The 16022-nt window shown below is 41.3% G+C and overlaps 1 protein-coding gene across 1 annotated transcript; it reads left to right on the top strand.

Annotated features, from left to right (window-relative positions):
• The first annotated feature begins 3125 nt into the window (after positions 1 to 3125).
• Positions 3126 to 10549, top strand: LOC116327110 (cadherin-like protein 26). Its single transcript, XM_031748594.2, has 17 exons — positions 3126 to 3244; positions 3697 to 3819; positions 4200 to 4349; positions 4715 to 4856; positions 4969 to 5132; positions 5465 to 5596; positions 6060 to 6242; positions 6455 to 6771; positions 6856 to 6998; positions 7087 to 7311; positions 7413 to 7634; positions 7732 to 7853; positions 7936 to 8103; positions 8213 to 8290; positions 8376 to 8423; positions 8504 to 8608; positions 8698 to 10549. The coding sequence occupies exons 1-17, from the start codon at positions 3224 to 3226 to the stop codon at positions 8920 to 8922; spliced, it is 2568 nt and encodes an 855-aa protein (XP_031604454.2). The 5' UTR covers positions 3126 to 3223; the 3' UTR covers positions 8923 to 10549.
• The last annotated feature ends 5473 nt before the right edge of the window (positions 10550 to 16022 follow it).

Below are 16022 nucleotides of genomic sequence, written 5' to 3'. Positions count from 1 at the left end.
AGGAGCATTGTGATACACACTACCACTCAAAAATTTGGACACACCTTCTCACTTAATGGTTTTTCTTTATTTAATGACTATTTACTTTGTAGATTCTCACTGAAGGCATCAAAACTATGAATGAACACATACAGAATTATGTAGCAAACAAAAAAGTGTGAAATAACTCAAAATATATTTTAGATTCTTTGAAATAACCACCCTCATCCCAAACCATCTTGATTGAGTTTAGGTCAGGTGACAGTGGAGGCCAGGCCATTTGGCACAACACTCCATCACTCTCCTTCTTGGTCAAATAGCCTTTACACAACCTGGAGGTGTGTTTGGGGTCATTATCCTATTGAAAAAAAAATGATGATCCAACTAAACCTTACCGGATGGGATGCCATGTCGCTGCAGGAGCCCAAGGTGGGAACCATGCATGTGGATTCTGAAATGCACCATTCTACACAAGGAGAAAAATACTTTTGTCCATCCATCCATCCATCCATCCATCCATCCATCCATCCATCCATCCATCCATCCATCCATCCATCCATCCATCCATCCATCTTCTTTCACTTATCTGGTCCAGGTCACTGGGGCAGCAGTGTTGGTTTCTTTTCTCTATGTTTTTCTTCATATATCAGATAACGTGAAATCTAATATCCACTGACAATGACGGCACCCACGACGGCAGAACACCAGAGAGTTGTTTTTATTTTAGTTAGTTAGATCATTGTGCACAAAATTTACTATTAGATTATTGTATTACAGGTATAGTCTTTGCTTATTATAGGAAAACTTGTGTAATTTCTGTGATTCTTGCAAGAAATCTGCTGTCATTCACACAAACAAGTCTTAAAACCCAGATGCACCATTTTAATGCATGCACTGTTAGAACCTGCATGCACGAGACAGTGCTCAAAGCAAGCGTGTGCATTTGCTTTCTGCAGTAAGTTGAAATTTGTTTTGCATATTTTTCACACTTAAATGTGTCAGTCCTGTGTGGAAAAAGTAATTGCCCCCTAAATATAACAGGTTGAGCCACTGTTGGCAGAAACTGCAACTGCAATCAAACATTTGTGATAACTTTCAATGAGTCTTCTACGTTACTGTGAAGGAATTTGGCCTCTGCATTCAGCCACACTACATGCTTTTTGAACATGAACAATGCTAAAGCCTCTAAATCTGCTTTCAGTCTAGACTTTCACCAGACCACACCATAACCTTGATTTTGTTTTGTTCTTTGTGCCATTAGGAGGTGAACTTGCTGGTGTGTTTTGAATCATTGTCCTGCTGCATAACTGAAGTTATGTGCACATGAGCTTCAGAGCATAAATTGATGTCCGTACATTCTCCTTCAGGAGTTTCAGGTAGAGAGTTGAACTCATGTATAATGTAAGAGTAAATACCAATGGTTTTGACCTGTAACTTATGATACGTCTGTGAGATATCTTGATGAATGCTCAATCATCCAGGTAGGAAAATCCCAAAAAGATGATTCTGTTCATCTGGACGTTTCCAGTAGTACAGCACTGTTAATTTTATGTGACCTCTTTGTGATTAAGAGGTTAATAGTGTGCAATGTGATTAGTTTCACAGTTGGATCCAACCTCAGCATGTCAGAGGGCTGTGGCGGCAGACCCTGTGTTAATACTGTGGACCAAAAAGAAGACGCTCGAGGCAGGAAATGAACAAAAAAACGAGCCGTTTATTGAGGCTGAGAAAAACATGCAAAACAAAGGGCAAAAGGGAACTAAGATGAAACTAAGAATAACCTAAACTGGGAAAACTAAAACTAAACACTAAGAACATGGAACATGAAAACCTGGGCTTGGGAAAGAAAACCTGAAACATGAACTATTGATAAGCATGATAAGCAGATGACCTGCCGATGAACAAAGGCTAAAACACAAAATATATACAAGCGAAGTGGAAACACATGGGGAACACAGCTGGGATGAATAGACATAATGACACAGAGGAAGCAAAACTAAACACACTGAACATAGGACGAGAGACTGTCAAAATAAAACAGGACTCACGCTGAAACACAGACTAAGACAGACGGTTTGACATGGGGCCGGAGGAAAGAAGCAGGCATGGGGATGAGACAGACAGAAGAGATAGAGAGGGTGAGAGACATGACGGGCTGGCGAGAACACACATGACAGACAGGGGAGACATGGAATGAAGCACAAGGAGGGGAACATGGGAACAGAAAAACGGAGATGAAACACAAGGGCACAAGGGTCTTGAAAAGCACTATATAAATGCAATCCATTAATATAACACAAAGAATCACAAACATACAATAAACTCAAAATGCTGGGTTAAATGACCCAGAACTGTGACACGGCATGGCTGGTTTTTAAAAAATCGAAGACTGAGAATGCTCAACTCAGTTTGTTTTTAAAAGGAGTTCATAAATCAGTGTGGAGTCTGAAGAGTACAAGTTTCCTCTAAAAGCAGCAAAGACATTACCAATCATTCCTTTCTGCAGCAAACCACTTTCTGCTGTAGAAACATTTGAGCATTAAGGTTTGAAAAAGTCAGATGACAGTTTGAAAAGTGAAAAAGTCCACTGAGAGAGAATGCTGAAGTGGATGACTGACTAAAAAAACCAGACTTTTACTTTTAGACTGAGTTTGTTCTAGATTTAACTCACATTTTATTTCCTGTTTTAAATTTCAGTGTTATCATTGTTGTCATGTTGTGTTTTAATAACACCAAGTACGTGTTTGACTCTTTGGCACAAAGCCGTGAGGTCAAATGTCTCACATATTTCAAGTTTTTGAAAAATTGTACTTCAGGGAATCCTCGATCACCAGACGGGGGTGTGTATCACTAAAGGATTCTGAAGCAGTCACAGTTTGCAGAGACTTTATAATGTTGGTTGGATTCCAAGGATCAAATGCAGAAAAAGCGGGAAGATAATATCTTCTTCACACATGAGTGATGATTTTTGAGTGAATACACACTGAGGGTCAGAGATTATAAAGCATTTGAAAAGCAAGATCAAAGTTCGTGTTGTTCAGTTATTATAAAAAGTTCACAAACAAACAATGACGTATTAAAGGTTATAAAGCTTCTTCCGTGGAAAGGCAGGTCTGAAACCACACACACACAGACTGGATTTTGCACTTGTGTATGTGGGTGTGGAAAGCAGAGGACCGGGTCTCTTTACTCTGAAAAAAGTCAGTCCTCACTCACTCTGAGCTGGATATACTGAACAAGAATCATGCTGCGCTTCATCCTGTTGGTATGTAACATTTCTGTTATATTTTATTTCTTATAAAAGTATGTGCTGATTATGTGAGCAAATCTTGTGTGTCGAACTCGTCATCTGTCATATGGCCACATAATAACAGATGACAGATGCCACGTGACAGATGTTATCTGAAATCTTCTTATAGACAACAAAAACAAATCCTCCAAAATATATTTTTGTTTTTAGTTTTTAGATTGCTTAAAATGGAGTTAAGGGTTTGTTATGAGCCATAAAAGTGAGAAACTTCCTTTGAAATGGTTTCATTTTTCTTATCATGCTACACACAGGAAAAATGCCTTTGCATATCAATAGAAATATGTGTGTGCGCTCACCTTATCAAAACCTGTTTACCAACTATAGAACAAAGCGCTAAAGTTCCACAGTCACATAAATTAAAGCTAAAGCCTATAACCATACCCTGACATTCCTGCTTTGTCTTCCAGGTTTATTGTTTGTCAAGTGCAACAAACTCAGAGCTGTTGAGCCGTCACAGAAGGGCGTGGATTATTGACTCCTTTGAGATTGAGGAGGGTCATCCAGGGCCATTCCCATATGAGTTGGGCAAGGTGAGAAATTGAAGCAGAAAATGTCCATTTCCAAATTTCATAAAACAATAATGACAAATCCGAAATGACATATTTTTACTTTGGACTTTGCCCACTTTGTATGACATTAGCTGTAGAGATTTAGAACATCTCTTGAATGTAATGGAAATAAGCATACAGCATTGTCCATTTATGATCAGTTGCTTAAAAAAGAAAAATCCACTAACAGTCCACGAGCCATTTTGTGTTTCAAATGTGTATTTTGTCCTTTCTTTCTTTTTTTAATATACAAAAATAATCAATTTAATTTTGGGAGGAACTTTCATTTTAATTTAATTGCCAGTAAATACCCGTGGTATCCACCATAACTGACCTTACGAACATTTGCTGTTGTGTTGTAGGTGAGTGTTGATAGGGAATATCGAATATACTTTGAACTGCATGGACAAGGGGTGGACGAGGAGCCGACAGGAGTCATCTCCATAGACGAACACTCTGGCATGTTGAACGTCCACAAGGCCGTGGACTATGAGAAGTGGCACGCACTTGAGGTTAGACTCGACACATGTTAAACTCCAACATGCAGAGATGCTGCAGTATTTCTGTTCACAGTGACTGTGAAAATCTGTTATTGTGGAGTAGTCACTGTTAATGAGTTTGCAGGATAAACAAATTAGAGTTCTAATCAAATTATGTATTATCCTCTGTAAATATGAGGTTTTCCCTGATTTCATACTCAATATGTAAAATATTCACATTAAAACATCTTTAAAACATCTTTAAAACACATTTTCTTGTCAGAGAACTGAAAAATATTTGTATTATGACTTTTCACACTACATTCCCAATGTTCAACAATTTATCATGTTTGTCTTTACACTGTAACTAACTCTTCATGATATCTTTTGACATCTAGCTAAGATTTGAGGCCAGAAAAATGGACATATCAATTGACACCAGGTTAGGAATTCAGATTTCTATAAAGGACATCAATGACAATCCACCACGCTTTGAGAGGGATCTGTATGAGATTAACCTTCCTCAGGAATCCACACAAGGTAAAACTAACAAACAAACAAACAAACAAACAACAAATGCTTCTTGATTTGAACTTAATTACACAGTTATTATTAAATACACTTATTAGTTTGAGTCATCATTTCCCAACAGGCTCCAATCTTTTGAAAGTGCATGCGACCGACATAGACAAGAGTGGAACACTAAACTCAACCTTCCACTATGAAATCAAATCTGTGTCTCCAAATGTTAGAGACACTCAATTCATCATTGATGAGTCTGGATACATCTCATTCAAAGGATGTTTAAATTATGAGGTAAGAGACTTTTGTTGATATGTCAGGAGTACGAAACACTTTAAAGATGAGTAAGAAGAACGGTGGTATTTCCTGTTTGGCTAGCTCTTTACCTGATGAGACAAAGTAAAACTAAGCATTTACGCAGATATGAATACTTGCTTTGAGTGCTTTCTCATGTGTGCTTTCGTTCCAATGAACAAATTATTTTCCTGTACTACATAAAATTACTTGTAAGCTACATTTGGTGACAAGTGGTCCAACTCCTTTGGGAAGAAATATAGAGAATAGTATTAATTCTTTATTCTTCTTTTTGTCTGTTAATGTAAAACTCTTCATTTGCTTGTGTTAAGGTGGCTGAAAAGTTTACAATAGTGGTGGAGGCCAAAGACCACGGTGAAGTAGTCAAACTGTCCAGTTCAACCACTGTTGTAATTCACGTAGGGAATGGCAACAACCACCTTCCAGTCATCAGCGGTCAAACGGTAGGCAGTCAGTTGGTGTTGCAAACTCCAAACAGCACGTGTTTCAGCAATTTCACACCTGTAATCTGATACTGATGTGTAGTGTATACAGAACAAGGTAAGACCCAATGGTGATGTGGCATCGATTAGTCAAAATATAAACATAAGAAAAGAAAACTGAGGTAAACTGAAAAATTGTGAAAGGTGGAAAGAATAAAATATGCAGATAAAATCATATTTCACTTGCATTTATACTGAGTTTAAGGCCTAAAACATGGATGCAATTACTTGTCCATACTTCATATAATCACCAAATCATAATTTTACAAGGAATATAAACACTGTTAATCAACCACACTGATTCCATGATTGCATAAATTGTAATATCAATAAACATAGATGAAGAAATTGTATACATTTCATGTTTTGTACTAGTACCAGGGAGTACTTCTACAGGTTTATACACTCTGTATTCAAACAACAGGGCACTGGTAAAGTGAAAGAGCTTGAGACTGGGGTCTCTCCTCTGAGGCTGCATGTGACAGACAAAGACACCCCTCACACCTCGGGATGGCGAGCCAGATACACCGTACATGGTGACGAGAGAGAGAACTTCCAGATACTAACAGACTTAGAGACTAATGATGGGATCCTGACAGTAGTTGAAGTAAGTGGAGTTTGGCTACATGCCATTCATTACAATGACAACCGCAGTTTCTCTGTAATTACCTTCTCAACTTCTCTGTAATTTATATATATTTGTCAAACCTGCTGTTGAGGCTAACAAAGATTATGCTCTTATATAATGATGCTGAAAATAGCTTCTGAATTTCACAAATAAAAATTTTGGGATTTTGCAACACTGTTGTATAATTTCAGCCTTTAGACTTTGAGAATGGGGCACAGAGGGAGCTGTTGATCTCAGTGGAAAACGAGGCACCGTATTACTCCTGTGAAGTAAAAGAGAGGACGCCCTCAGGCCTCTGGAAAGTTGACACCATTAAAGGCCATGATCCCTCTGGTGCAGCTGAACCTCAGTCTGTGAAAGTCACCATTGATGTGGAGGATACCAACGACCCTCCTGAGTTCAGCATGACGGTGAAAGAGGTCATGGTGATGGAGAACGTACCTGTTGGAACCTGGTTTGATAAAGTGATGGCTGTGGATCCTGACTCCAGTTATTCCAAAGAATTTGTGTAAGCGATTTATTTAATTAAACATCTCTGAACATTGATCTGAAGCTGTTCAGTTCTGTCTAAGTGCACTGAATCTGTCCACAGTTACAAGGTAGGAAATGATCCTGCTGGCTGGGTGACGGTGGATCCCCTCACAGGAAACATCACAATGATAAAGACGCCCGACAGAGAATCTCCACACGTTGTTAACGGCATCTACACCATCTTAGTGTATGCAGTTGACAAAGGTAAACACACACTCTGAATTTTAAAAAACAAGCAAAAAATCTAAAAACCAGCTTCTTTTTTTTACTACATTTATTGCATCTTGGACAGGTATACCACCAATGACAGGAACAGCTACACTACATATCCATGTGTCTGACCAGAATGACAATGTGCCACAGCTAACAGTGGACAGCCTGGATGTGTGTGTGTCTGATGCCCCCACAACCACCAACATCGAGGCCTTTGACCCAGATGAAGCACCTTATGGAGGGCCTTTCACTTTTGAACTGTTGGGAAATGTTGAAGGAAAATGGAGACTGAATCCTGACTATGGTAGAAACATCCTGTGTGTATTTAGTGACATATTACAGAAAAACAAGCACAAAAGCCAAGACTCCTAAAATATCCTATTATTTTGTGATCATTTCTTCAAGGTGACACAGCTGGTCTGGTGAAGGAGCCCGGTGTGTACCCTGGTCAACATACAATTCATCTAAAGATCTCCGACATGCAGGGAGCATTTAAAGTTTACAACCTCAGTGTGACTGTATGTGGCTGCACTGTGACACCAAACTGTCGAATTCGCCAGAACTCTGAAATAAAAGTTGGACCTTATGCTTTATGCATAATAATTTCTTCACTCTTACTACTTCTATGTAAGGAACACAGCATTTACTTTAGTGTAGGAGAACTGTGATATGTGTGCTAACATCTCTAAGAACCCAGTATAAGTTTTATTTTACTCTTTGACAGTTCTGCTGCTGCTGGCATTCACCATCTCGACCAAAAGAGAGTTCGTCACTATGGAGCCTGAAGATCGTTCTGGAGGAATCCTCCTCCAATCAAACACTGAGGCACCAGGAGACAACTGCGAGGTCACTGTTTAGAAACATTTGCATACATGCCAATGACCCATTTTAAGGCAAATATCAGTAAACCATTTCTTTTTCTTTAAAGATTCTTGCCACTATTATGGAAGAACCTGATGGTTTGGAGTACTATAATCACCCTAATCTCAATATTCCACTGAATGGGATGGTAAATGAAAGATATTCGGCAACGATGGGTATTAATGATGTTCCAAATTTTGGCAGTTTTCGGAGTCAACTCAAAAAGCCAAGAAGGGTAGGTCATTCTTTCATGGAGCATGTACTTTTGTAAAAGCATCCCTTGAAAGTGTGATAAACAGTATCCTCTCTAGATCATCTCCTGGTCTTGTCATCCTTTTCAACAGGATTTTACACAGAGGTCCATCCACCCACGCTTTGGGAATTCCAGAAGAGAAAGCCAATACAGCTACACTGGAAACCAGGTTGTACACACCCACAGAAGATCGAGGATGTCTTACAAAAGGATTTGAAAATAATAACTATATCTTTGTGTTCTTTAAATTTCAGTCAAACTGGAATTTTTCACAAACCACTGGCTATGACAGCAGCAATCAGGTAGAACACCAGAGATTTGTGTTTGTAATCTTTTACTTTGAAGTCAGAGATGAAGAAATGTGTGAACCTTTTGTGTGCAGTTTGAAGACATGGGCAATATGAACGTTGTCCGAAAACGAAACTTGAGCTGTGCTATGGAGTCTAATGACATGCAGGTTAAACGGCTTCAGTACGTAATCTGTTCAGTAAGTTACATCTCTTATGCTGCATTATTCAAAACATATGAGCATGTATCATTCAAAAAATACTAATTTACATGTTGCAAAATTTTCAGGCAGTGACCTCACTCCGGAAGAAAGAAGTGGACTTAGGAGACGATGAGCTTCACATCTATGCAGAGGAGGGGAACTCAGACACCACCTCAGACCTGGAGGCAATCATTATTTCTGAAGAGGATTCATTTCAGGACACACTGAAAGATCTTGGTCCAAAGTTTCACCAACTGGCTTCTATTTGCAGCCCGACACAAACACAGTACTCAGGATATCCTGTTATGTAGCAAACATTTTTGTTTCAAGTGTGAGGAAGAATGCATTTAAACCCTTTATTCTATTCAGATTTGGGGTTAATTAAAAAGGGTTTGTGGCAACCACTTCTGCATGAGATATACTACCAGAGAGAGATATTGTTAATCACATGTATTTAATGACTGTGCCACATGCATCTTCAGTTTTCATATCAAAATGAGGAAAGAAAAGCATAAGTGCACAGTTGCTGAATCACAAGAGATTGTTCTTCCCTTTAATGTTAGGATCCATAATGCAAATTTGCCTTTGGGATAAACAAAAAAACAAAAATCATCTTCACTGAGTGCTCATGCAAAGCGTGGAACTCAAGGTGGTCCCTCTTAAACAAGCAGAAAACTACAGTATTTACAACAGTTTTAGGAAAATGGAAACCCTTCACAGTCTACCTCTACCAACTATTGGGAGCGCTCTCTTCTCAGTGGTATTCGGCCCACTTGGTCCTGGTAAAAAGGCATTTTTTGTTATTTACTTTTTTTGCGGGGTGAGGCTGGAGATTAAAGAGATTGTGGGGTCTTTGTCACAGTGCTTATCTCTGAGAGGTTCCTCCTCCTGTTTAAAAACAAACTGGTATATATATACCCAGAGCTTAAAATTAATGCTAAAATAAAAATGAATTGATTATGTGGTGTCCACAGTAATCAGGTTTGAAGAGCTCCTGAAACTGCCTACACCACATACATACTGGGAGTTAGTCACGATAGGTAAAGCATGTCTTTTTGAAGAAATAAAAGATCTTGTTTTGTGTTGAATCTCAAGCATCTGTGGCCCGGATAGATGTGTGTTATTTTGCCTGTAGTGTTAAAGGTGTTACAGGGTTTTGGACTCAGTGTTTCTGAGAACAGTTTGGGTTCTGTTTTGGTTTTGAGGATCATTTGTGTTTGAGGTGTACTCCTTTTGTATTATACGTTGTATTGTTTATATTTTTGCTTTATCTCCCAGCGGTCTCAGTGCTTCTTGTTTAAGTAGTGTTCAGTTTATTCTGTTCAGGTCTGTGTTTTGTCCTCCTGTGTTTCATGTGCAAAGTTAGTCTTCTCTCCCCTGTCACAATTAGCGGGCAGCATGTGGAGCAGAGGGGACAACCCAAATGCAGACACACGGAGAAAAGAAGGCGAGCCGTTTAACCAGGCTGGTTGTCAAAAATGGCAAAAATAAGAAAACCAAACTGAAAAAGGAACAAATCGTGAAAAACTCAACTGGAAAAACACTAGGTAAGCCTGGAAACACTAAGAACTTGGAGACAGAGAGCGGGAGAGCGAGGGACACAGAGAGATAAATAAACATGGAGACAAGACAGAAAGGGGAACATTAAAGGAAATCTGACAACCTACAATTAACCTGAATCACAAGGCATAAACAACATAATCAGAAAACTCATAAGCACAAGAAAACTAATCTAAGAACTATAACTCACTATTCAAGATCAAAACAATAAACAAACAAGATTCATACGTCCAAAACACAAACACTGGGTCAACAACCCAGAACTATGACATCCTCATTCATTTGTGTCTGTCTTCCTGTTTTACTTTGGTGATTGTTGTTGTATGTTGTAGGTTTTTTTCTGTGATTTACCAGAAATAAAACTTGGTTTTGAGTTCACTCTTTCTCTTCTGAGTCTTCCAATTGGGTCCACATCCCACCAGCCACACACCCTGACATATAACATACCAGGAGCTACAAATTTAACATGCAAACATCTGAGTGCCTTTAACCAGCTCTGGTTTCTTGGCTTATTTTTTATACACGATCTGTTTTTTGTTTTTGTTTGTTTTCTGATTCTGCATCTTTTTCTGTTGTTTTTATTTTATTTTATTTTTTACTGCTCTTTACTTGCTCACATTGGAAATGGACACAGCTTTCAGCTTTAACACAATGATGTAAAGTAGGAAGGAAAATTGGGTCATGTGATATCTCAAACAAGATCATTTTAATAAGAGGACTGACAGCTTTCCTTTGCATATCAATCTTTGGATGAGCACTGATTTAGTACATGTAATGCAGTGGTACAGTGGGATGGGTTGGTGTGGTTGTTGGAAGAGTGTTCAGAGAAATTATTTGGGTTTTGTGTTAATGGAATTTGCTAAAAGGAAAATATGCTCATCAATATTTTGATGCTTATTTTTTGTAAGTGGTTCATTTTCATTACAGTCAAAGGATTGTTCAATCAAATCTATTAAAACAATCGGGCCCTGCCTTGATTGTATGCTCACACAGCTTTTAGAACAGAGTTTAGTGTGGAAGAAGTGGCGGTAACCAGGTCTCATGGGCTCAAGAGGCTGCTGCTGCTAGCACCAGCCATGGTGAAATGCAGCAGGAGGGACCGTAGTCCCAGCAGCAGTGTGAGAAAGAGACAGAGGAAGGTGAGATTAATGTGGTCAAAAACTACATGGAGGGATATAATTAGGAATAGGGGCAAGTGAAGGATTCCAGCAAAATGAATGAATACTTTGACAATCAGACATCACTAATAGTGAACTGTCACATGCTGAAGTACAGTGAAACTAAGATGTGGTAACCCAACAACAGAACAGAAAATCTCACCTACACCCTACACAGCTCACTTGTAGCTCAATGTCTCCCCCTTCTGACTATCAACTTTTGGTCACTGGGCACCTGAATAATGGATCTCAAGCTAAAGATTATATGACATTAGATGATCTCACTACTCACAACCTGCACCTTCATAGTGGAAAAAATAATCTGTGAACTCCACCCTGACGTGGTCCTTACTTGCCATTTACCTCCAATACTCAAGTGATGTTGTGAAAACTTCAGTATTGCTGGTATCTGAGTTCTTCTTCGTCTCTTGTGACTGTCAGCGCTGTCTCTTCATTTTTGCCTAACAAGCATAAAGAAATGAATTATATCTTGTGTGTGTACTCATTTTTGAGCTTTAATCCTGCAAGAAGGTCAAGATGAATCTCTTAGAGGAGAATTTTACAGTAACTATTAGAATAAATGAAAAATTTAAATAACACATTGACTGCTTTTTTTTTTTTTTTTAAATAAAGGACGAGGAAAACGGAGATTTACTCAGGCAACGTCAAAAGTGTGCGCCGTTTTTGACATCACGCTGTGGCTACGTTATTGTTTACATGAGATAAATTTCTACAATGGCGGATAGAGACAAAATACTGTTGCTGTTAATCTTAGTATCTGCAGTTTTTACACGCTTACATGTACACACCCAGTTACTCTCCCTCCATTTAGAAAGACAGAGGCATCAGATTGAACATGGGATGCAGCTTCTCCATTCAACACAGACGCTCTCACAAACCAAATCCCGACGTCGGTTTTGAATAAAAAAAATTTTTTAATTAAATTTATTAATGCTGTATGCATTTTGTCCATTCCAAAGTTGTGAGTCTACACCAGCCAAAATGCTGTCTTTAGTTATTAACATTTGAAATGATGAAGGTACTTGAAAAGTAACACAAAATTAGCTCCCTTTCCAGAAAAACACAAAAACTTTTCAGAAGTACTTAAGGTTTTGTGAGGGCACAAAACCCTGTTTACTCTTTTCCTCCCAGGCTTCTAGACTTCTGATTGGCCAACATTTCTACACAGTTAGGATTTGGCATGTTCGTGACAGCGTTTGACTTTGTTTTTAGCATTTAAATGTGGAAGGAGATATTTTTTCAAAACTCATGTGGGCAGGATTTTTTTTTAAAAACAAAAAAAGAAAATTTCCATTTTTAAAAAATACCCGTGAACGTGTGGACGCAGCCTAAAGTTATCACAAAAAAAGCAAATTCACTGAACATTCTGAGTTGAGGTTTAGTGATCTCCACCTGGAGACTGTTGTCCTGCTGGGAGACTTCAATGCTCACGTGAGTAACGACAGCGAGACCTGGAGGGGCGTGATTGGGAGGAACGGCCTCCCTGATCTGAACCCAAGCAGTGTTTTGTTATTGGACTTTTGTGCAAATCGCAGTTTGGCCATAACAAACACCTTGTTCGAACATAAGAGTGTCCATAAGTGCACGTGGCACCAGGACGCTCTAGGCCGCATGATCGATTTTGTAATCATATCATCAGACCTGCGACCATGTTCTGGACACTCGGGTAAAGAGAGGGGCTGAGCTGTCAACTGATCACCACCTGGTGGTGAGTTGGATCAGGTGGCGGGGGAGGACGCTGGACAGACCCGGTGCACCTAAACGTGTAGTGAGGGTGTGCTGGGAACGCCTAGCAGAGGCCCCAGTCTGTGAGATCTTCAACACACACCTCCGGCAGAGCTTCAACAGCATTCTGAGGGAGACTGGGGACATTGAGTCCGAATGGACCATGTTCAGCATCTCCATTGCCGAAGCTGCTGCATTGAGCTGCGGCCGCAAGGTGGTTGGTGCCTGTCGTGGCGGTAACCCCCGGACCAAATGGTGGACACCAGAGGTGACGGGAGCCACCAGGCTGAAGAAGGAGTCCTATCGGGCTTGGTTATCCTGTGGGACTTCAGAGGCAGCTGACAGGTATCGACAGGCCAAGCAGAAAGCGGGCAGTGGCTGAAGCAAAAACTCGGGTGTGGGAGGAGTTCTGTGAGGCCATGGATAAAGACTTTCAGACTGCCTTGAAGCGATTCTGGCAAACTGTCAGGCATCTCAGGAGGGGAAAGCAGTGCTCTACCTGCACTCTGTATAGTGCTGGTGGAGCGCTGCTGACTTCGACTGAGAAAATTGTCAGACGGTGGAAGGAATACTTTGAGGATCTCCTTAATCCCACTGACACGTCTTCCGAGGAGGAAGCAGAGTCTGGGGATGAGGGGGATGACCCCCCAATTTCCGGGGGCGAGGTCACTGAGGCAGTTAAACTGGCTCTGGTGGCAGAGCCCCTGGTGTGGATGAGGTCCGCGCCGAGTTCCTGAAGGCTCTGGACGTTGTAGGGCTGTCCTGGTTGACACGCCTCTACAATGCCTCTACCCCTGGACTGGCAGACCGGGGTGGTGGTCCTCATTTTTAAGAAGGGAGACCGGTGGGTGTGTTCCAAATACAGGGGGATCACACTCCTCAGCCTCCCTGGGAAAGTCTATGCCAGGGTGCTTGAAAGGAGAGTTCGTCCGCTAGTCGAACCTCAGATACAAGAGGAACAATGCGGTTTTCGTCCTGGTCGCGGAACACTGGACCAGCTCTTTATCCTCTCAAGGATACTTGAGGCCGCATGGGAGTTTGCCCAACCAGTCTACATGTGTTTTGTGGACTTGGAGAAGGCATTCGACCGTGTCCCTCAGGGTGTCCTGTGGGAGGTGCTACGGGAGTATGGGGTGTCTGGCCCATTGCCACGGGCCATTCGATCCCTATACAACCGTTGCAAGAGCTTGGTTCGCATTCCCGGTGGGTGATGGGCTCCGCCAGGGCTTCCCTTTGTCACCGATTCTGTTCATAATTTTTATGGACAGGATTTCTAGGTGCAGCCAAGTGGCGGAGGGCTTTCACTTAGGCGGCTTCAGAATCTCTTCTCTGCTTTTCGCGGATGATGTGGTTCTGTTGGCTTCATCGGGTGATGGCCTCCAGCTCGCACTGGAACGGTTCGCAGCCGAGTGTGAAGCAGCGGGAATGAGGATCAGCACCTCCAAATCTGAGGCCATGGTTCTCAGCCAGAAAAGGGTGAAGTGCCTACTCAGGGTCAGGGATGAGTTCCTGCCCCAAGTGGAGGAGTTTAAGTATCTCGGCGTCTTGTTTGCGAGTGATGGGAGAAGGGAGCCAGAGATCGACAGACGGATTGGTGCTGCGGCCACAGTGATGCGCACCCTGCAACGGTCCGTCGTGGTGAAGAGAGAGCTGAGTGTAAAAGCGAAGCTCTCAATTTACCGGTCGATCTACGTCCCTACCCTCACCTATGGCCACGAGCTGTGGATAGTGACCGAAAGAACGAGATCGCGGATACAAGCGCCGGAAATGAGCTTCCTCCGAAGGGTGGCTGGCCTCTCCCTTAGAGATAGGGTGAGAAGTTCAGCCATCGGGAGGGGCTCAGAGTAGAGCCGCTGCTCCTCCACATCGAAAGGAGCCAGCTGAGGTGGTTCGGGCATCTAACAAGGATGCCTCCTGGGTGAGGTGTTCCAGGCATGTCCCACCGGGAGGAGGCCCCGGGGCAGACCCAGGACATGCTGGACAGATTATATCTCTTGGCTGGCCTGGAAACGCCTTGGTGTTCCCCCGGATAAGCTGGAGGAGGTGGCTGGGGAGAGGGAGGTCTGGGCTTCTCTGCTTAGGCTGCTGCCTGCGACCCGGCCCCGGATAAAGCGGAAGAAGATGGATGGATGATGATCATGGTTGTTTTGTGTTCCTTGTAGTCAAAATGAGTGGAAGAGGAGATGGATCACAAAATAACTGTAATGGTAAGCACATGTATTCAGTCTTGAAATTGATATAAAACTGATTTTCAGCAGATAGTTATGAGTGCTAATTAAAACATAAAATTATCTTGCAGGCTAACAGGTTAACCCAGAAATGTTTCCAAGTGGAGATCAGGAACCAAATTATGAACCTAATGGTGGACTCTTTGGCTGAACATTCTTTATCTTGGTATCTATGATATCCTATTTGGGTGCCTGGTTGATCCATTCAAGGAATTAGATGAACCAGATGTTGACCGTGTCATTGTCAATGACGGCAATGTCAACAATGCAAACATTCAAAATATTAATGTGCGAGACAATAATGCCAATGTTGACAACAATGAACTGCATGATGATAATAATGCTGTTGTTGTTGGCATTGAAAATTATGATTCTGATGAGGCATTTGAAGACTGTGTGGATGTTCACCAGTACATCCCAGAAGAGGACCCTCAGCCAAGTGTATCCAGGAGGAGGTCTAGAGAGATGGATGAAGAAGATGTGGAACCAAACAAAAGAATCAGATGGTGCGAGGAGTTTTCTGATGATGACTCTGACTTCATTTCTGACTGTGACACTGATAGCGAGGGCTGTCCTCATGTTGGTAATATTGCTGATGAGGACATCAATCAGCAGGTAACAGAAGAAGAACCACTGCCTGGTGGATCCACGAAAAAGTCCAGAGAGGAAGGTGTAGGTGAAGAAGAGCGTAATAGTAAAACACTCAGGTTTGCAAACTCT

The sequence above is a fragment of the Oreochromis aureus genome, linkage group 5 (genome assembly GCF_013358895.1).
Source record: "Oreochromis aureus strain Israel breed Guangdong linkage group 5, ZZ_aureus, whole genome shotgun sequence".
Classification (NCBI taxonomy): Eukaryota; Metazoa; Chordata; class Actinopteri; order Cichliformes; family Cichlidae; genus Oreochromis; species Oreochromis aureus.
Note: the sequence above shows the minus strand (reverse complement) of the source record. Positions and strands in the feature narration are given on the sequence as shown.

Excerpts from the sequence above, each read along its gene's own strand:
- LOC116327110 (XM_031748594.2), top strand. The coding sequence starts at position 3,224 with ATGCTGCGCTTCATCCTGTTG. Across the intron at positions 3,820-4,199 it reads TCCCATATGAGTTGGGCAAG|GTGAGTGTTGATAGGGAATA; the intron begins GTGAGAAATTGA and ends GTTGTGTTGTAG. Across the intron at positions 8,291-8,375 it reads ACAGCTACACTGGAAACCAG|TCAAACTGGAATTTTTCACA; the intron begins GTTGTACACACC and ends TTTAAATTTCAG.